We start from the raw sequence: 22,686 nt of genomic DNA on the forward strand, positions 1-22,686 counted from the left end.
TACCAGGGGAGTGGGTTAGTTATCTCGGGAGTTTGGCCCTTTTTTTCCCTCTGTCTTGGGTGTTTGCTTACCATGGGATACCTTCCCTAATGTGTTATGAGAGCAAGAAAGCCAGCTCTTGGACTTCCCAGCCTACAGAACTGTGAGAAATACATTTCTTTATGAATTACCCTGCTTCTGGTATTCTGTTTTAAGAACAGAAGACAGACTAAGACAGTGCCTCTCTCTCTCAAAGGAAGCATTCCAGAGTGCCCACATGACACTTCTACCTCCATCTCACTGGCCGCTGCTTCATATAGGAGACCCTGTAGTACCTACCTCACAGGGTTTCCTTCTGAAGATCAAATGAGCTAATGTGACAAAGTGCCCCAAACCGTGTCTTCGGCCAGTGTTTGGGTTGATGCTTCCATAGCTGGGATCTGGCCCCATTAGGCTTGGTAGGTCTTTCCTAAGGACTTGTTTTAACTACTCAGTCTGTGCACCCTTCCGCTTCAGGTGGACAGCAACCGGTGTCAGTATATCCAGGAAGATCATGATTATGGATCATGATTATGGATAAATAAGATAACCTCTTAGGAAATGACAGGGACATGCCAGTAACTGGGCTAAATGCCTTGCTTTCATGATCTCATTTAATCCTTTCACAAACACTATGAAATAGTCACTATCATGAGCTCCATTTTACGGATAAAAGGTCTTGGGCTCTACAAGCAATGGATTTACTTGGCGAATGTCATTTGGCTAGCAGTGGTAGGGACTGGAATTCAGGGGAATCTGACTCCTCATACCCAGGGTCTTACTTTGGGGTATTCAACACCTTCTGTCTTTTGAAGTCTCTCTGCCTCTGAAATTCATCTTTTTTTTTTTTTGAATGGTCAACCTGGTCATATATTTCACAGTCCATTTTGATGCTACTATTTATGGTCATCCTGATTATTATTGAGAGATAAATGTCCAAACCTTGGCATTATCTGATTCAGTGATGTCTATGTGCACTTCTCCAGAGGAATTTTTTTGTTTTCTGTCAGGTTTTGTGGCTGTGCGTGCAGAAGAGTAAGCTGAACAACCCATTTTATTGTCATTTAATTGCTCTTCTGATTAATGGTGATGACAAAGATGCTGATGGTGGTAGATAAATGAACAGTCAAGGAGACCAAGTCAGATTATGCCCAATATTGGCTTGTGGTCTACTGGTGATCTGCAGCCACTGAAGATTTTGCCATACTTTCCGAAAGCCATAATTAACTCAGGTCACCCACAGAAGCCTTTTGCTAACATAATCAACGCATTTGCACCGTTATCAGTCTGAGAAACAGACCCCTGGCTGGGGTCTCCACCTTAAGAAGTAATTACAATTTAACTTGGCCTCCGAAAATTCCAGTGATTTGAATCACCAGATTTGCACACCCACCCATGTCCCAGAATAAATTTCCACCTGACTTTTTGCTGTGGGGCTGAGTTCTGAACTGACAGTTCTTGTTGAGGAAAATTTCTCACTAATCAGTAGTGCCTGGAGTTGGTGGAAAGAAAATAAGAACGACAAAGATGAAGTGCAGGAGCAAATTAACGGTGCTCAGAGGAATATGAACAAGGTGTAGAGAGGGAGAAAACAGCTCCCATCCAGGGGTTCGGCTGGAGAGGCCTTCATCCTGTAGGTGGAAATTTGGGGCCCAAGCGGCCCTTTAGTGATGACTCCAAGGTTCTCATCCAGAGAGAATGACTGTGATGATCACGATTGGTTGAAATCTTGGCAGATGGCGGTAAGAGCTCTATTTACTTGGGTAATTAAAGTGGTGATGGATTTGCATGGCTGATTTCAAGATCTCAAGCCTGCAGATGACTGCCTTTTGGGGCTGACTGGGATGGAACACCTCCTTGCTTTAGAGTATCTGCACCTGACTCAAGTATCCGAGAGATGGGAGCCAGGGACCATTCTCGCACATGCTCCGTCTCGATTTGAAGCTCCATCTTGAACACTCTGGCCCTCTTATGGGACTGTTCAGCCCAGCAGGGGAATCACATTTTTCGGAAGGCAAAGTCTGCTGCTCCAAACTTAGGAATGGAGATTGCTTTCTGTCTTTGAATGGGCCAGACACGGTTCTTGGATTAATGTGAGAATACAATTGGTGTCTCTAGAGTTTAGATGCTCCCCCCACCATGCATTGTTTTATAGAATCCTTTTGCCTCTCCTGTGAGTGAGCAGGATGCTATGGCAGAAAAGGCATGGGACAGCCTGAGCTTCAAATTCCGCCTTTGTCTCTTATAAGCTGCGTGACCTAGGAATTTTTTTTTCTAACTTCTTAGAGTCTTAGTTTCTTCACCTGTGAGGGGTAATGATGTCTATCTACTTTTGAGGGCTGTGATGAGGATGAGTGATTTATGTATGTGAAATACTGAATCGTCGGTGGGCACTGAGTAAGCTCCAACATGTTGATGGTCATTCATATCATCATTTATACAAAAGTACACTGAAGCACAGAGGGGCTTTTCTTATCGTTCCCATGGAAGGTGGTGGGGTGAAACCCACATCACGTCACTCTCAATCCCAGGTGCCATGTGGCTTCTGTTAATGATGCCATCCTGTCTGTATCTCCTGAATCTTCTTTGTTAAAGGACCATCGAGAATCAGTTCTAGTCCTGCAAATGCCACCCCTACCCGCCCCTGTACCTTACTTGTAAAGTGGAAGCACTCTTACAAGCCTCCCTTGCCCCATGGTGTCTGAGGACAGGTCTGAGAAGTTAAGAGCTGATAGATATGCAAGGAGGCACTGTGGCTGATTATTAGTGGGGGTTTTAGGATCTTTTTATGACTTATTTTTGAGACAAAGGCAAGATGAACCACAGCAGTTTTACAGCTTTTAAAGTCAGTTTGACCAAAAGGTTGTACATGCTTTACTGATTTTTTTTACTACCATTCAGCCCACAAGCAAAGCCCTCTGCAACAGAATTGAATTATTATCCTGTAATGAAGTAACCAGTGAATCTATCATTACATTCCGTGTGTGACTGTTATATGTTATAATGTATAATTGCAGTATGTGAGGCTGTCACCTGCATCCAGCAGATCCCAGACCCTGGGCAACCTGAATGGGAATGGGAGAGCCTTGGATGCATGGGTAATTTTAGTGCTCCATCCTAAACACTTGATCTCTGAAACAAACCAGAACAGCAAGCCCCACTAGCAGCATCATGGCCCAGGGCAAGGTCGGATCAGCCTAGTACTGGGGGCACAGCAAGTTCACTTTAGGCAAACAGTGATTTTTAGAAATACATGCTATCTTCAGTAAGTGAGAGGGGGTTTCCCAGCCCATTTATGGCCAACGAGAAGGAAAGCCTATCTTTTTGCCTCTTTCGAGGCTTGCAAAAGACAGGGGGTATACTTGGTGGAGAGTGTAGACACTGAGAAGATGAGGAGAGGAAGGTGAGGAGAAATAAGAGGAGTGAAAGGATTGAAATAGATATTCAGGCAAACTTTCGTTATTCAAAACTTCAGTTAACCAAGACTGTCAGTGAATTTCACATACCCCCCAGCTACTATAGTTCACATTATAAACTCTTCCAATTACCTGAAATCTCACTTAACTTAAATTTCAGCGCATCCCCTGGGGCATTCAAATAATCAAAGTTTGCCTGTCGAAAGTAATACCGGAGAGGGGAAAATGCGATGGTGAGTCTGAGAAAGATAGATCATTAAAAAAAAAAAAAAAAGTCATCTTAGAGAATGGCATGAGAATCATTAAGCTACCAACCTGAAACTGCCGAAATGTTATCTAAAAGTGACGGAGGTGAATACAGATTTAGAAAAGGTTTGGGAAATGCTCGGGGAGTTGTACAGTTGGAGGGTGGGGGACACACATGGACAGAAAGGCTCCCACCCAGGGCACGAGGGAGTTTACAGTGCATGACTGGGATTGCTGCAGGCTACAGGACTCCAGCAAAGCGAACATCAGCATGCTGTGAGCCTTACATGGCACTGACTCTGTAGATACCCAGACTTGAGACTGGAGAGGTTAAATATACATGTGTCCCCAAGTGACACTTCTGAACGCCTTTCTAGGGTTGATGAACCTGCAGGACTTTGAGAATGAAAGTGGTGAAGGGAGTATATGCTCATATGATGGTAGGGAAGTTGCTCCTTTTAAGCGATGAAAGTAAAGTAAAAATACAAATGCTATATTGATGACTCTGTGGTAGTGTTCCCCAACCTTTTTGGCATCAGGGACTGGTTCGTGGCAGACAATTTTTTCATGACCCGGGCTGGGGAGATGGTTTTGGGATGATTCAAGTACATTACATTTATTGTGAACTTTATTTCTATTATTATCGCATTGCAATATACCAGGGGTGCCCCCAAAATGTATACCCATTTCAAGAGACGTTGTCCATGTATCACTTTTAGTTTGTCGTCGTCAGAAGTGTCTGGATGCTGATGGTAACCACTTTGACCAACGCTTGTAATTGCATAAGTTAAACGTGACTCGTTCTCATCTTTTGTTATTGGTGTATATTGAGTATTACAATTTTAATACACTTTCTTTTCCTTTCTTAACATATGTATACATTTTTGGCACCTTTTGTATAATGAAATAATAATTATGATGAGATTATGAAATTATTACTTTGCTATGAGTCTGCAGGCAATTGATTCATGATGGTCTCTGTGCAGTCAAACCTCACTGCTAATGTTAATCTGTATTTGCAGCCGATCCCCAGCGCTACCATCATCGCCTCAGCTCCACTTGAGAGCATCAGGCATTAGATTCTCAGGAGGAGCGTGCAACCTAGATCCCTCGCTTGTGTGGTTCATAATAGGGTTCGAGCTCCTATGAGAGTCTAATGCTGCTGCTGATCTGACAGGAGGTGGAGCTCAGGAGGTAATGAGAGTGATGGCAAGTGACTGTACATACAGATGAAGCTTCGCTTGCTCGCCACCACTCATCTCCTGCTGTGTGGCCTGGTTCCTAACAGGCTAGGGACTGGAACTGGACTAAGGCCCAGGGCTTGAGATCCCATGTTCTACAGGAACTGTCTCTCCATACACACCAAACTGTGTAATTGGAATTTTTTTCCCCCTTAAATATGATGCTAAAATGGATTTAGAGATCCAGGAATAATAGTAAATTGATGGCTATCTAACTAAAAGAGGTAAATTTAGCTGTATTTTGTCTTATCTATATATGTATGCATTCAACTTAGTGGGAACTGAAATTTATTTATCTTTCAAATGTATATTCAGCACTTATGGGGTAGGAGCTGTGTGAGCCTCTGCAGATGCAAAGATGAAGAAGGTGGCCTCTGGCTGCAAAGAGGCCTCAGTCAAGCCAGTGGACAGGTGGGCAGGTGGGTGGGTGCCATGATGCAGGGCATGTGAGCACTCTTCGCAAAGTGTATCCCAAATGCTATGTGGCCTCTGGGAGCCAAATCTCACTCCACCTGGGGATGCGGCAAAGGCTCCCAGACAGGGACTCAGGAGCTGGGTCTAGGATGCTAGAGGAAAAGAGAGAGGTGACAAAGAGTGAGCATATGGGTCACTCTTAGGTGGGCTAAGCAGGTAAATGGAGGGCAGGAAAAGAAGCAGTGAAGGGAGAGGTGGGTTGCAGCCAGATGTTGAAGGGGTCTTGTTTGCTGGTTTCCTTCACTTCAGTTTTAACAATTCTTTTTACTTTAATTACCCTCCTAGTGTCTATTAATCACACATAGAAACACATGTTCAGTACAACACAAGCTGCAGGAACACTCGGGGTGAGATGTGCACAGTTAGCATTAGGTATACACCTACCAACTAGAGAGAGTCTCCTTTTTAGCCTTTACTTATGAACCATGAGGAAGCGAACCTTAGCAAGCTTATGCCTGGATCTCTAAATCTATTTTTGCATCATGTTTAAGGGAAAAAAAAAAAATACACAAGTTCAGTGTGTATGGAGAGACACTTAGGAGAATGGATCCTCCCTAGCTGGGCACAGTGAATCTGTGTTTTCTCATTCTTCTCAACAGCACCTCCAGCTAGAGGATAATGGCATTGGGTACATTCTATGTTCAGAGTGGCAGGACCTAATTTATGTTTTTTCAAGGAAACTAGTACCTGGATAGACAGGGGACCCAGAAGAGGTTGTTGTGACAACCCTGGTCAGAGATATGAAACAGAGGAAAGGAGAAGTTCCAGGCTTGGAGGGGTCGCTCACCTGAGGTTGGAGAAGGTATGCCGATTTTTGAGTGCTGTTTACCTGGAGCGTGTTGGATAGGAAGGGAGGTGTTACTGGATGGGGGATGGAGGGGAGGGGGAGAGCAGTCAGAGTGGAAGTAGAGGGTGGACAGGCGAGTGAGTAACTAAGGAAAGAATGAGTCTACCATTGAGAACTTCCTAAATTATTCTTGAACATGAACCTTTCAGCCATGTGTGTTTATCATCACGCCGAGAAGCCTGTCTGGATTAGCAGGCATGTCCTTGCAGCGGCTAATGAGAGCTGACCTGATCCCATCAGTAAAAGTTGCCAAGGACCTGGACTCGGTGGTGGAGAGGCACTCCTGCCCCCACCACATCCCAGCTACCTCAGTCTCGTGGCAGCAGTTATCTGGCCATAAAGCCATCCAACTAGTAATGTAGTATGTCAGATAGTCATTTAATTATTATGATCTTTCTTGTGGCAATTATGATTTGCTTTAGTGCAGATAACAGTAAATGGCTAGATAAAAGCCACTCAATGGTGAACACCATGGGTTTGGCTCTTAGGATGATAGGCACATGGCTGCCTTCATGGTGTTTGCGTGTGGGCCTGAATTAACATCGACAGATGAGTTATGAGCTCTGCTTTAAAGATGTAATTGAAATGCAATTCAAAAGAAATCTATTTTTGAGAGAATAATAGAAATGTTTTATGATGTCTAGTATTCACACCCCAAACTGGGCATATTTTACTGAGTTTCTTCTGTTTGCATTTCACTGATTATTCAGTATATTTGGTGTGTGGTTTCTTTTTTCCCTTCTCTAGTTGGTAGGTGTATACCCAGTGCTAGCCATGCACATCTCACCCTGAATGTCCCTGCAACTTCTGTTGTACTGAACATGTGTTTCTATGTATGATTAATAGAGACTAGGAGGGTAAAGTAAAAAGAATTATTAAATGCCCACCATCTCCTTTTTAGCCTTTATTTATGAATCATGAGGAGGCGAACCTCAGCAAGCTTGGGAAATAAACCCTGGGTGGGCACAGTGAGTCTGTGTTTTCTCATTCTTCTTCTCAACAGCACCTCCAGCTGGAAGATATTGGCATTGGAGGATATTGGCATTCTATGTACAGTAAGGACTGTGGACAGGTGCCCTGCCCTTCCTCAGAACACCCCATGATCTGCCTTAGGCCAGCTGGAGACACCCTTGAAGAGAGAGACAAAGAGAAGCAAAACTGAATTCAGCCCTGCCTCCCCCATTCACAACCTCTGACCCAAGCTTTCTTGCAATGAGACCCAGTGCTTGGTGGTTCCTGGTTCCTGCCTCCATGATCCAGAGTTGCCTTGCTGCCTACCTGTGTCTAAGTTTAGCTCTCTATCCTCCTCCCAAGTCATGGCACCAGTATTCCTCCATTATGTTCCTTTGTCGGAGTGTCAGTTACTGTTGCTTACAGCCAATGAGTCCTAATCGGCATATGCAGATAACAGTCTAGCTCTGCCGCTTACTACCTTTGTGGTGAAGGATAAATTGACCTCTTTGAGGTTCAGAGTCCTCATCTCTAAAATGGGACTAATCTGACAACCTGTGAGCCATGTGGATTAAATATGATGTCGCAAGTAGAACATCTAACAACTTAGAAGATAGTCATGTTCATGAAACAGTGGCTGCCACTGATACTATTATCAGATGGAGGTTGCCGCCTTCTTATCACTCTTAACAGTACATGGCACATAGTAGATATTTTTCAAAAATGCGAATTTACTTTTTCTGTCCCCTCTCCTACAAATAAACTGAAACCTTCCTGAGATGGGAAGGAGAGTGAATATCTGGTCTCTACGCTACACATGAACTCGACCAGCAGAATTACATCTCGAGTGAAGAATGAAAGTGGAACTCTGAGGATATGGGGTATTTCCCTGTTTTGCCCTGCTCACCTCAGCCCTTTGGAGTGTGTTTGGACAGCTACGTGGCCCACTTGCCCACTGGTGTGGTTCTGACACCAGCCGCCACGCATGGATCTTGTTGCCTGGGTAGCACCCATTCTCACAGTATTGTGTTAGACACAGTGATCACAGACCACATTAAGAAACAGCAAAGCTAGTATGTTCTTTGTAGGCCTGCCCGCTCAGATCAAGCCACACGATCCAGAGGTGTGTCTGCAGAGTGGACCCTGAGCCACAATTGCTTTATCCTCTCCTCCCGAGCCCGGCAGCATGCTGTACAGTCCAATATAATTGACACCACGGGATGTCAGGATGAGAGTTTCTTCCTGAGAGGATCCTTAATGGCACACCCCTGTTCAGAGACCCTCAGGGCTGCCGACTGCTGGAAGAATACAATCTGAACTCCTCAGCACCACATACAGGCCCTCTCTGACCTGCCGCCATCTGTCTTTGTGGCTTTATCTCACACAGCTTGTATTCCCACCCTCCGCCACAGCCAGCCCAGGGCGGCGCTCATGGTTTTGACCGTGTATCTCCTGGCCTCTCACCTCTGTGCTTTGCTATGGCAGTTTCCCTGCCGGGAGGATCATTTTCTCTGTCACTGCTGCCTGTCACAACTGCATCTATCCCCAAACAAGATGAATCTCTCTACCTGTCCCTCCCGATCCGTTTCAAATGTCACATCTTCTTCCACCTCTCTGAATACTGTCTTTGCCAAACTGCGACCACTCTCTCCTCATGTTAACAATAGTGTGACAGTTATCACACACACAGCCCTGTCTTAAGTACACGAACTCTTTTCATTCTCATACTGACCCCATGAAGGTGCTATAATTATCCTCATTTAAAAATGGGGAAACTGAGGCACAGAGCGGCTAGGTAGTTGGTCATGTAGGTAGTTACTGGCAAAGCCAAGATTTGAACTCAGGTATTTCGGTTTCTTCTGCCATGCTGTCGGACATGAGTCTAAACCGCTTTCCCCTGTCAAGGGAGTTTTGAATCTCTTTCACAGCGTTTAGTGTATTGTAGTCATTATTAGTGAATGATAATCAGGCCTCTTGCTACCATCTATTATTGTCACACGCCACGTAAAGACAGGGATATCTTCTGACAAATGCGTCATTGTTATTGTGACGTTATTGTTGTGCAAACATCACAGAGTGTCCTCACACAAACCCAGATGGTGTAGCCTACTACACACCTAGGTTAGATGGTATGTCCTGTTGCTCCTAGGATACATGCATGTGACTGTACTGAACACTGTGGGTCATTGTAGCTTAGTGGGAAGTATTTGTGTATCTAAACATATCTACATATAGAACAGGTACAGTAAAGATGTGGTATTGTAATCGCATGGGACTGCGGTGTATAAGCAGTTCCTTGTTGACCTTGATGATCTGTAGGTGAGAACCATTTGGCTATGTGGGAATAGCATGAGCCTTGATGTCTTCTGGTTTCCTCAGCTTCACTCTTTGAGTGCACCTGCCTCTTGCGCCTCAGTCATTGTCTATGGAGTACGATTCCAGGCCTAGAAGGGCTACCTATTTTCCAGCCTAGTCCTGAAAAATATCATGAGTTAAAAATGCATTCTTCCAAGTTCTGTAGTTATCTCTAGGAGGGTCTTGTTGAAACTATGGTCTTACCCAAGAGAAGCAACACATTGACATGCTAGTAATTTATTTGGTGCCAACATAAAATAGGAAAAACAGCCTGGAATATGTAGTGGAAAATTCTGGTGTGAGCTGACAGTTGTTAGTTACACGGCCCTGGGAAAGACACCTAAGCTCTCTGAATCTCAGCTGTTTTGCCTGTAAATGAGAAAAACAGTTCTCATTCCACTTGTCACAGAATGTTGACTATCAAATGAGAGCGGGTCTGTGAAAGCATTTTGTTGGGGCTTTAAATGTTATAAAAATAATGTGTCTGGTTTTTAAAAAAAAGTTCACAAAACCTGTTAACATAGTACATTTCATTCCAAGCTCACAGCAACCTCAGTGGGCCGAACAGGTATTAATTAGTCAGCTTTTTCTCAGTCTCAAAGAGGTAGCTAGTTATTTCCATGACATAATGGTCTTTATTCGGGTGCCTTGTACACCTACTCATCTCTTAAAACTCCCATCCACTGGAATATTAGGCAGCCACAAAGAATGACAAAAGCATGGACTTTGCAGCAAATTGGTTGGTGCTGGAGGCAGTCAGACTTAGTGATCTATCACAGAAACAAAGAACTGAATACCACATACTCTCACTCGTAAGTGGGACCTGAACATTAACCACAATGACACCAGAGAGGGATCAGCAGTAGAGGGATACTGTCAGGGGAGGGGGGCGGCACGTGTCAACACAAAGAGTATCTGATCCTACACCAGGGGAAGTGAGGACTGGCTGGAGGCCCAAACTTCACCTGCGTGTAGATTAGTTATGTACCTAATCCTGACTTGTACCCCACATCTCTGTAATAGAATGAAGTCAAAACCAAAACCAAAACAAACAAACAAAAAAGACTCACGTTAAGTGTCGTCTTCTCTGAAGCTTTTACTCCCTGCCCCACCCCCACCCCTAGCCCCACCTATGCCGCTCTTGGTTCCTTTCACTAGATGTTGGTTGAAAGAGTGGATGTGGTTTATGAGAGGACACTAGTCTTTAGACTTTTGAAAGGGCAGTCCATAGGAAATACGTGAAAATAGGCATAGATGTGTGTTCACATCCTCAAAAAGTAAAGCATCAGTACTTACCGCATGGGATACACTCTGGTGTTTTCTACTCTGTTCTGTTCTGTGTTGTTTTTTTAAGTGAGGGTTGCCACGCACGTATCACGGCGCTCAATCCTAAAACACTGTTATGGAATATGCTGGAAGTCAGGAACCTTGCTCTTCGTGACTGGGCGAGTCACTGGTTATCTGCGAGGTTTATCCCCTCTTCAGCTTCTGACTCTGAAGGATGGAGAAGTTAGGGGCTCTGGGGATAGGTGCGTAGACATATGGCAGCCCAAAGGTTTGCTGCACTTAATGTACTTGTGGTTTTTCTTGGCCTACGTGTGGAAATAGGAAGCTCACGAGTGCCTTTTTTGTGCAATTACTGTTTGAGGAAGGTTTGATTTTAGTCACACACATGCCGCTGAGATGAAGTAGAGATTCGCAAGGGTGACTTTCAAGTAAAAGTCAGGTTCTCTGTCTAGAGTCCTTGGGCCCCAGATGTGCTTCAGATGCAGGAGTTTTTTGAATCTCAAAGAAAATGAAATATGCATACTACATAGTTAATTTTGTTATTATTATGATATATTTTTTGAGTAGTCTGTCACCCAGGCTTGAGTGCAGTGATACAATCATAGCTCACCACAGCCTCGACCTCCTGGGCTCACGTGAGCCTTCTGTGTCAGCCTCCTGAGTAACTGGGACTACAGGCATACACCACCACAACTGGCTAATTTTTTTTATTTTTTGTAGAAACGGGGTCTTGCTATGTTGCTCAGGCTGGTCTTGAACTCCTGGGCTCAAGTGATTCTCCTGCCTCGGCCTCCCAAATTGCTGGGATTGCAGGTATAAACCACTGTACTTAGCCAATTAAAAAAAAAAATTCATCTATCTGTCTATCTATCATCTATTTATTTTTAGGAGACACGGTCTCACTATGACACCTAGGCTGAAGTGTGATGGCATAATCACACAGCTCAATGCAGCCTCAACCTCATGACTTAAGTGATCCTCCCATCTCAGCTTCCCAAGTAGCTGGGACTTACAGGCACATACCACCATGCCCAGCTAATTTTTTATTTTGTAGAGATGAGATCATTGCCCAGGTTGGACTTGAACTCTTGGCCTCAAGTGATCCTCCCACCTTGGCCTCCCAAAGTGCTGGGATTACAGGTGTGAGCCACCTGTGCCCAACCACATATTGTGTATCATGTGCCTTCCCCTACAGAGTATCAGGCAGCAACCAAGTGATCAAACAAATACACTGATTTTTCTTCTGCAAATGTATGAATATCCACACTCCACAGAATAAGGACCACAAACACTATCACATCAGCTTAGGTCACTAATGGAATAGAAAAACGTTTTCAGTTTTCAAAACTTTCAGGATTTCAGATAATAGGAAGTAGAATTTTCTTATCCAGTTAATCATGTTTTTCCTCTTCAAAATCCAATGGGACCATTTTTGTGCTTTTAAGGGACAAATGCTTAGCTCAGTGCCCAACACAGAAACATTTGTCCCCTCATTGAAGCCTCACTTCCTCATTTATAAGGTGTAGATGACAGCACAGGTACCTCAATGGGGTTTTGTGAGAATTGCAGGTGGTTATACACGCAAAGCATTTGTCACAGAACCTTGATGTCTTGTCGTTGTTAATAGTAATACAAATCATGTTCATATGATTCCCTTTGTCACTGCGGTGACTCAGCAGAAGCACAGCCCAGGGCTGTAATTTCTGCCCACTCCACCCTCATGTTCTTTGATATAGACTGTGAGAGTCAGGATGGGAGAAGTCCTCAAAGGGACTCATGTCCCTTCCAATCCCACTTTACTGGATAAGCAAGTTACATGGTTCTGCCTCACTCCAGAGCACTGGAGAAGAACGGTGCTGCCACATGCCTGAGGAGGAAGGAGAACCAGAACTATTGGAGAGAGACTTGAATGTTGCCTCGATAGACATTACCCTTTCTCACTCTAGTATAAATTGCTGTTACAAACACAGCTTCAGCCCCAGCACCCTCACCAACCAGGTGGCTTGTCCTCAAGCCCCTGTGACACAGAGACTCTGGATTAGCCCCTGTTACAGACGATCTCTGGGAATCATTGTGCCAGCTCTGTCCTAGACAAGACAAGCAAGCTCTGGGTGCTAGAAGTATGTCATGCCTCCTGGAATGGAGCCCCCATTCCGTGTTCTCCCCTGCATCCTTGGCCCCCAATGATATTGGACCTGGTCTTCTAGGAGTGGAAACTGAGGTCCAGGTGGTGTGCGCTATTCTGTTCTTTGCGGTTTACAAAGGTCCCAGCAGTTTGTGATGAGCCCATTGTTGGATCCACCATCTATAAGTATTTATCCTCCTCCAGAGCCCAAACGTCCCAAGCACAGTAACACAACTTCCTGCTCTAATTCTGATTCTTTCAAGTGCCTTAGCCTTGTATTTGCTGGGCGTTCAGAGTTGCCAGATAAGGGGTATCTGCATGACCTTTCTCTTTCCAGTTTTTTGTTGTTTCCAATGGGAAAGATAGGAAGTGGGATGTTTTAACAGTTGCCATTACGGGGTCTAAGCTTTTGCCATTCTAGAATGAAGCCAAGAAATTCCATCCCATTCTCCCATACCCTCCTTCACTTCCTAGAGTTTTCTGTGGCTGTTTTAATAAAATTCTGCATATATAGTCATGTGTCACTTAGTGACAGGGATTATTATTATTTTTTTGAGTTGGAGTCTCACTCCGTCGCCCAGACTAGAGTGCAGTGGCACACTCCAGGCCGCCGCAGCCTGGACCTGCTGGGCTCTGGTGATCATTCCGCCTCAGCCTTCCAAGTAGCCAGAACTACAGGCACGCACTACCACACCCGGCTAATTTTTGGTTTATTGTAGCGATGAGGTCTCGCCAAGTGGACCAGGCGGGTCTCGAACCCGCGGGCTCAGGCAATCCACTCACCTCGGCCTCCCAAAGTGCTGGGATGACAGGCTGAACCACTGAGCCCAGCCAGGGATGAATTTTGAGAAATGTGTTGTTAGGTAATTTCATCCTTATATGAACATCATAGCGTGCACTTACATGGACCTAGCCAGTACATCCTACTACGCACCCAGGCTAGATGGTATAGCCTGTTGCTTCTAGGCTGAAACCTGTACAGCTTGTGGTTGTGCTGAATATTGTAGGCAGTTGGAACACAATGGTAAGCATTTATGTATCTAAACAAATCTTGACAGAGAAACGACTGAAAAAATATGGTAGTATAATCTTATGGGACCACCATCACATATATGGGGAGAGACCTGCCCCCCAAAACATGGAATTTCTTTTAAAATTGTGTAGTTATTCTTACGTGTTTAAACTTCAGTCACCTTTAACGTACCCTCTTTTTGAGGCAGTACATCTATCGGGATGCTTTTTCCACGACTCAAAACAGTTTTGAACTTGTCAATTGTGATGCCTTTTTGTGCATCTGCTATTTTCTTGTTTCACCTCTTCCGCATCAGCAAAACGTTTTCCTTTGAGGACTTTTTTCACATGTGGAAACAAAAAAATGTTACTCAGGGTGAGATCGGGCAAATAGGGAGGGTGGGGTATGGGGGTCATGCCATTTTTTGGTGAAAAACTGCTGAACACTCAGCATGGTGTGGGCAGGTGCATTGTCATGGTGGAAGAACCAGTCACCTGTTTGCCACAACTCAGGATGTTTCTTCCGCAAATCGTGATACGACCATCTCAAAACTTCTAAATAAAAACTTTGGTTGACCATTTAATACAGAGGAACAAATTCTGATTATGCAACACGCGGCCCACCCTCCAAAAGATAATCCCGGTTTATTTTTGGCCCACTCTTTTATATGCAGTCTGTTGTTGATCAAGTTGTTATGAGACTCATGACCATATAGGATTTTTTGACCATGTTTTTTGACTGGTAAAATATACTCCGTGTTTATACTTGTTTAAATCCCCTCTGAGCTGCAAAAAGTGGCACAGACACCCACAGGAATGTCTCTGAGACTGTGCCTTGTCCCTGAGCTTGCAAGTTACCACTGGCCTCTTAGTCTCTCTGGACCGCTGTAATTGGTTCTAACTTCTGGAATGCTATGAAGCTTGAAACCTCCAGAGCTCGGTTTCCAAAGTGTAGGCTGAATATGAATCACCTGTACCATTGCCAAGAATGCAGATTCCTCAGCTGGGTTCTAAAGATTCTGATTCAGTGGGGCTGGGCTGGAGCCCAGGAATCAGCATTTCAGCAAGCATCTAGAATGACCAAAAACAGTGTTTTCCAGACTTTTTTGTTGATGGCAAAGAATGCCACGCCAGGGCAGGGCAGAACTGCAGGGGAAGCATCCCATCTCCAGCCAGAGCTCCACTTAGAACTGGTTTATAAATGAGTCTTCAGCCTAAGGTTTGTCCTCCAGATACAAATTTATAACATGGAATACACTTGTTGGGCGCTGCAGATCTGCTCTTCAAATCCCAGACCAGACTGGTGGGTCTCAGCGGAGGTCTTTGTGCCTGTTTTCAACTAGGTTCCTTAGACCCAGAAGCCAGGGAGGCTTCTTACTGGCCTTCCTAGTGTCCATGGCCCTATTTGGACTGTGTCTTGTGAAGGAAATGGCTTTTCTCTTGGACCCTAACAGACTGCAATTCAAGGTCAGGGAACTTGAATTTCCACTTTGCCAGTAAGCAGCGGCCCTCCCCTGTTCCCCTTCAAAAGACCGGATGTCACACCTAAGCTTACTGACTTCCAGTGTTTCCATGCATGGGGATTTTCGAAGAGTGTCTTTGGGGCCTTGGGTTTGAATCTGATAATTGAAGGCATAAAGGTGGCTATCTTTGGGTCGCCCATACTCATCGTACTGACAGCCGAGGCTGCTGATTATAGGAAAGAAGGGAAGGAACAAGGGCAGATCTGTTAAATGGTGTGTAGATGGTATTTTTTCCTGTGAAATCTCAATACCTCGCTTAGGAGGCTGCAGTTCAGGTTTTTGAGCCACTGTCCTCTGATATTTACTCACGGGGGACTTTACTCTTGAGAAATCACTGTGGCAACAAAACTGTTTTGCCTCCATGAAGACGATGTCAAAGTCTCAAAATCCAGGACATTTTAAGGCAGGATTCCAACCTCATTACTGCCAGGAATAAAATCCATCCAAGGTGGAAGTGTCCTCTTTTAGAACTCAAATCCATCTCAGAATGGCTTTTCTTTTCCCCTTTGTTTTTGAAGCTATGCAATTACTTTTTTTTTTTAAATTGTGCTAATGCACAAAACTCTCTTTTTCCCCTTTCATTTATTTGAAATTGAACTTAACAAAGTCAGTCCCGAGCAAGCACTATATATGAGTAATGCTTTTTGTCCATAAAAGAGCATTGACTGCAGTGGTACAGGAGTGCTGATTCTCGCCAGGCTTTGTGTGCGCGTCCATAATGACAAAGTGCTCATGTCAGGGTGTATAATGAAACTATAAATTGTTTTCATGAATGCTCTGAATTTGGTCTTTTACGGGGCAAATTCAAAAGGTATTTAGTGCCACATTTCACATATGTGAATAATACTGGACGGTGCAGTATATCCAATAAAAAGTAAAGAGTCCTATCCGGGCCTGCACTGGCCGGCGTGTGGCTGATAGGTGAGGTCATTCCTGGTGCCACGGAGTGGAGGGAGGGAGGGACGAAGAAATTCCATCACCCTGAGGCAGGAGTCCCAGCCTGGCCCACCCAGCTATTTCAGGAGGCTTCAAAGTGTGGCTGAAAGACTTAGTTCCTAAAATTGGTCTCCGGATGGTAGGTGCCTGCATTTGAATCATAGAAAGAGTTATACACATCACGGCCAAGTTAGTGAATAAATTCGCAAGTGAGAAAATGTCTGCTGGATTTTGTGGGCAGGTGCAATCTATTGCAGTAGTTTATGTTTCAATTTAATTATTTGTAATAACAGTTTGGGGTCTTTTTTTATTATATGAGGCAGATGGGTTTATCCTAGAAAACTTTAGAAAACATAGAAAGCATAAAGAAAGATTTTAAAACATGGGTATATAATTTTATACCAAGAGATCGTTGTTAGTAATATTTCTAGAAAATTTATATTAAATATCCTTCTATACCTGTCACTTTGTAAAATTTTGGTAAAATTTTACATAATTGTATCTGGATATATAAACCCTTTTAAACAGAATTGGGGTCCAGCTACTTATCCATCTATGTATCCATCTTTAAAAAATATTCTGCTTTTTAACTTATCTGCCAATTAAATAATTTTCTTTTCTTCTTCTTCTTCTTTTTTTTTTTTTTTTGAGTGGGGATCATACTCTGTTGCCCATGCTAGAGTGTAGTGGCAAGATCATAACTCACTGCAGCCTCAAACTCCTGTATGCAGACACTTCTGCCTCCACCTCCTGAGTAGCTGGAACTACAGGTGTGTGCCACCACGCCTGGTTAATATTTTGCTTTTGTTGTAGAAGTCAGGTCTCACTGTGTTGCCCAGGCTGGTCTCGAACTCCTGGGCTCAAGTAGTCCTCCCGCCTTGGCTTCTCAAAGTGCTGGGATTACAGGCATGAACCCTGCACCTGGCCCAATTAAAGGATTTTATGTTCCAGTTTGGCAAAGCTCATGAACACCCATGGCTTTTGTTCTGTGGTGAGGGTGCTACACATTAGGTACCAGCGAAGGCTTTGGATTTTAGGGCCAAGTTCAAAAGGTATTTAACACCACATTTGCTGACAAATGTCTCTGGGGAGATAGACAGAAAAACCCCACAGGGTGTGTCAAGTGTAGTGCAAGTTAAAAGGAGGCCTGTGGGTGGTTTTGAGCAGTCACGTGGCTTTGTTTGCTTTGCAGTACCTGGTGTGTAAAAGGAAGCTGGAGAGTAAGAAGGAAGCCCTGTTGATCCTCTCTAAGGAGCTGGACACCTGTCAGCAGGAGAGGGACCAGTACAAACTCATGGCCAATCAGCTGCGGGAGCGCCACCAGTCCCTGAAGAAGAAGTACCGAGAGCTGATCGTACGTGTTGCACCTTGGGGGCTTTCCTGTTCTCCCAGTTAAGATATAAAGAGGAGTGGCTAATGCCTATAATCTCAGCACTTTGGGAGACCATGGTGGGAGGATTGCCTGAGCCCGGGAGTTCGAGACCAACCTGGACAACATAGCAAGGCCTCATCTCTACAAAAATTTTAAAACTTAGATGAGTGTGGTGGTGCATGCCTGCAGTCCAGCTACTTGGGAGGATGAGGTGGGAGGATCACCTAAACCCAGCAGGTCGAGGCCATGGTGAGCCATGATTTTGCCTTTGTACATCAGTCTGGGTCATAGAGTGAGCTCACTATTCAAAAAAAGAAATTATATATATATATATAAAAAGAGAAGATTTTCCCATGCTATTTCTTCCAAAACTGATGGAACAATTAAGAAGTGAAAGTTGCCACCCCTGTTTTCTCTACTATCCATTCCCACTGGTTAGTCATATATAGATTGATATATGCATATATCAATTACCATATGTATATGTGTGTCCAGACTGCTTGCTCTGGTACCCATGAACATGGTCGTGTGTGTTTGCAGTAGCCCTCCGTTATCCACAGTGCTGTGTTTCAAGACCTCCAGTGATGCCTGAGACTGGGAATAGTACCCAACCATATATATATCATATTTTTTTGATCTGATACTGGAGCCGGCTCTTCAGTGAATAAATGGCAGGCAGCACAGATAGTGTGGATATTCTGGACAGAGGGGTGATTCATGACCCAGTCGGGCTGGAGTTGGACAGCGTGAGATTTCATCATGCTACTCAGAGGAGCGTGCAATTGGAAACTTATGAATTGTTTATTTGGGGAATTTTCCATTTAATATGTTCAGACCATGGTTGACCTCAGGTAACCGAAACCGAGGATAAGTAGGAGCTACTACTGTATGTATGGCTGTTTAGTTATTAATTTATATGGAGTTGTGTTTTGTTGATTTTTGTTTTTGAGTCAGGGTCTCACTCTGTTGCCCAGGCTAGAGTGCGGTGGTAGAATCACGGCATACCACAGCCTCCACTTCCTGGGCTCAGGTGATCCTCCTTAGCTTCCCAAGTAGCTGGGACTACAGGCGTGTGCCACCAGGCCTGGCTAATTTTTTGTTTCATGTAGAGATGAGGTCTCACTATTGCCCAGGCTGGTCTCGAACTCCTGGGCACAAGCAACCTCCTGTCTCGGTCTCCCAAAGTGTGAGATTACAGGCATAGCTTTATGTGGAGTTTTTTAAAAAAGAGGAGTCATGTTATAAATCTGCATGATACAGAGGCAACTAGCTACATGTGGCTCTTTAAAATTAATTAGAATTAAATACGAAATGCAGTTTCTTAGTCTTACTTGTCACATGTCATGGGCTCAGGTACCCAGGTGACTGCTGTCTGCTACATTGGATACAGTTTCTGAAGAATACTTCCACGGTGGCTACTGTTTTGGACAGTGAATGGTATTTTGGACAGTGTAGACAGAGAACGTTTCCATCACTGTGGAGAGCTCTGTTGGACAGCATTGGATACATGTTGTTCTAAAACATGCTCTTTTCATTCTGCTTTATTTTGGAGGCTTTTCTAGACCATAGAAACAGATTTAACTCAGTCTTTTAAACAGTTGCATAGTAACTCAGAATATGGGAATATCCGTAATTTTTGTAATCTTTCATATATCCTGGGCTTTTAGATTTTCTCTAGGATTTTTTTTTCATGGCAAGACTTTTATGTGCAAATTTTTTTAGGTGCAAATTATACTGAGATGGAGGATACAACTGCATGGTACTATTTTGTGTTCTTGCTTCTATTTTTTTTCTCATCCATGCAATCTCTTTTTAAAGTGTGGACATCGATGCTAACATTTAGCCATCTGTACTGGGGTCATTGAACAGCCCTGGAGTAGAAGCAGAACAGAAGGATTCCTCAGGTTAAAATAACACTGACTTACACATGGGCAGAATCAGATATGAGTACTCATTTAGCGAACATGTGCTTATTCGCCTGAGATATTTGTATTCCCAAATGGCACAAAAAGGGGAAGAATTGAATGCTTTTAAGGCAAAAAAATCTGACTAGAAGTTCTCAGTTCTCAGGTTGTTGTTTTTTTTTCCAGTAAAACCTTTTTCCTCGAATGTTGTTCTATCCCTAGAGAAAACTCCTGTGTGTGTGTGTGTGTGTGTGTGTGTGTGTGTGTGTCCATCGCTTTTCTTTGGTTCCAGCTATTTAAAAGAGCAACACAAACCAAATGAAATGAAGTATTACTTCAGTTTAAACTCTCTTCAAAAATAAGTTTGATAAATCCTGCTTTATTTTTTAAAATTCATATAGTTTTGGAAAATACATAGGCCTGTCCCAATTGGAACTGATTCCCTAGAGATTTTTACAAAATAGCTCTGGTTCAGTTTGTGTTTAATTTTTTGAAAAGTATATTTGGGCTTGGTGCAATGCCTTATGGGTTGCAGGGTGATGGAGGAGAGGGTCTGAATTTAGGGTCATTGTTTGATTCCATTCCTTGACTCTAAGCACATCTATTTTTTTTAAAAAGGAAAATGTAATATTTGTTTCTTTATAGGATGGAGATCCATCACTTCCTCCTGAGAAAAGGAAACAGGTAAGACTCACTCCTGTCTCAGACTGTTTTATTGATGCCTTACAACAGTTGGGAGAAGCACAAATCCCAAGATGTATAGAGAACTTCTTTCCATTTCCTGGAATCTTTTGTGTTACTGGGAGGAGTGAGTGGTAGAGATTCCAACCCTAGAAGGGGTTAGGAGTTCGATGAAGGAAACCCAGTGAAGTCTAGTAGGGTGGAGTACAGTGTACCAGTTGCCCACATTCCCTTTTTTTTTGAGAATACAGGTAGAGAACAGTTGAGGGCTCATGGCTACAGCACGTGGGTTCACCGTTTGGTGGGCATGTCCTCTTCTATGGGTCATACCATTCAGTGGGCACGTACTTTTGGGGGGTGTGTGCCCTTCTGTTGGTGCCTGTTGTTCCATGGGCACATGCTGTTGGGGGGGTGCATCCCCTTCTGTGGGCGCATACCATTCTGCTGTTTAGATTCTGCTACTTCATACTCTTAAAAGCCATCTTCTGTCAACACTCACAAGCCATCTACTTTCTTTTCTCCGGCATGGTGGCCAACACTGTTTATTGACTACTCCACTGGTTTTAGATGCCCGCTTTTTATCATGGAATAAATCCTTATATAGACATGGATCTGCTTCCCGACTTTCTGTTCTGTTCTGTTGAGCTTCCTGTATATGCCTGTGGTTCTACTACATTAATCTCATTGTTTTTGCTTTATGTTCGAATACTTCTAGTCTCTGTTTGAGCTCATCGCTTTTTCTTTGCTCTTGCTTTTCAGACTATTTGTATTCTTTCAGATAAAACTTAGAAACATTTTATCAAGTTCTTCTCTGATTTCCGCCTCTACACAGACAAACCCTATTGGTATTTTGATTGAGGCTTTATTAATGTGTAGATTAATTGGGGTTTGGTCTCTTTCTCTCTCTCTCTCTCCCTTTCTCCCTCTCTCTCTCTTTCTGTCTCTTGAGCTTTCTCCAAAGATAACTTTGTTAGAACTGTCCTTAATTTCACAGTTGGTCTATACTAGTATGCCCTGAATTACCATTTTGGGGGGGCTTGAAGGGAGTTTGAAGGGAGCCCAGATGATGGTGACGTGAATGTTGTGTGCTTTATGTCAATGAGGAAGCCTCGACTCCTGAGTAAGACTCCAAAACTGATGAATGCAAAGGAGAACATAGGAATGATCTGGTCTCTTCCAGCTAGAATGGCTCACCCAGCATCCTGCTGCTGTTTACTGATGTATACCACATGTGCATCCCTTGGGGTCATTACTTTGAGATTTTTGATGCTGTTGAATGGCATGCTCAGTGTGTATGCACACACACACACACACACACACACACGACTTTTATCCTTAAAGATCAACTCAGTCCTATGGTTATCCATTTCATTCAGTGAGCTCGCTTTTCCACACTCCCTTTCTGTTTTATGTGATTATTTTATAATGCTTTGAATTTGATCTAAATCAGATTTTCTTGTGAAGCTAATTGATGGATTTTTTTTCTAAGCAAACTCTAGAAATTTGTTGTCAATGTTTAAAAATTGGAGTTTTTGATCCTGAATCGCTAGGTGTTTGGGGCTTTGTGGTTTGACTGGTTAAAGGCAGTACCTTTGCTGCCGTTTTAGAGTTCGTTAGTATTCATAAAGGAGTTTTACAGTTTTAAGTGAATTCGCGTGCTGCGGCTTTATAATAAAAAATTTACATTGACTGAGGAGAATCTGATGAATTCCAGTAAGTCTGTCAAGCTGCATTTTTATGGCTCTAAAAATACAAGTTCAATGTCCTCAACACTGGCTTTGTAGCTTTGGACATGGCATTTAGTTTCTGTCCCTTCCAGATTTAGTATGGTGGCGGGAGCTTCAGCTCTGCAGCCTTCCTGCCTGGGTTGGAACCCCTGATTTGCTGCATGAGGTAGGATGCTTTGGGGTGCAAGTGACAGAAATTTTAAGCTGCTTAAACAATAAGGGAATTAATCACTTCACATAACCAGAAGTTCAGCTGCCATGCAGGCTTTAAGCACTTTATGGTCTGTGACTTCAGGAAGCTGTCATGTGCTCATTCTCTCCATTGTGACAAATTTAGCAAATAAAAATACAGGTCACCCAGGTAAATTTGAGTGTCAGATAAAAATACAGAAAATTTTATACTTTTTAGTATACAAGTTGTTCCATGCGATATTGGGACTCACACTAAAATATTATTTGTTGTTTGTCTGAAATTCAAATCTAGCTGGACATGCTGGACTTTATCTGACAACTCTACCGTTGCACCAGTTTTTTTTTTTTGAGTTGGAGTCTCACTCTGTCGCCCAGACTGG

General features: G+C 43.5%; 1 protein-coding gene across 3 annotated transcripts in view; it reads left to right on the top strand.

Moving 5' to 3' along the window:
* Positions 1-17,625: 17,625 nt before the first annotated feature.
* The window catches only part of CCDC149 (coiled-coil domain containing 149), a 74,134-nt gene continuing 69,073 nt past the window's right edge, over positions 17,626-22,686 (top strand). For 2 of the 3 annotated variants that reach the window (XM_008059454.2, XM_008059453.1), the window contains exons 1-2: positions 17,627-17,784; positions 20,352-20,390. In XM_008059454.2, the coding sequence (XP_008057645.1) occupies positions 17,725-17,784; positions 20,352-20,390 (99 nt within the window). In that variant the 5' untranslated portion in view covers positions 17,627-17,724. Of the gene's footprint in view, positions 17,785-20,351; positions 20,391-22,686 lie in introns of all 3 variants that reach the window. The other variant, XM_021713089.1, reaches the window with a different exon arrangement.

The sequence above is a fragment of the Carlito syrichta genome, unplaced genomic scaffold (genome assembly GCF_000164805.1).
Source record: "Carlito syrichta isolate Samal-C Ts95f unplaced genomic scaffold, Tarsius_syrichta-2.0.1 Scaffold304090, whole genome shotgun sequence".
NCBI classification, from domain to species: Eukaryota; Metazoa; Chordata; class Mammalia; order Primates; family Tarsiidae; genus Carlito; species Carlito syrichta.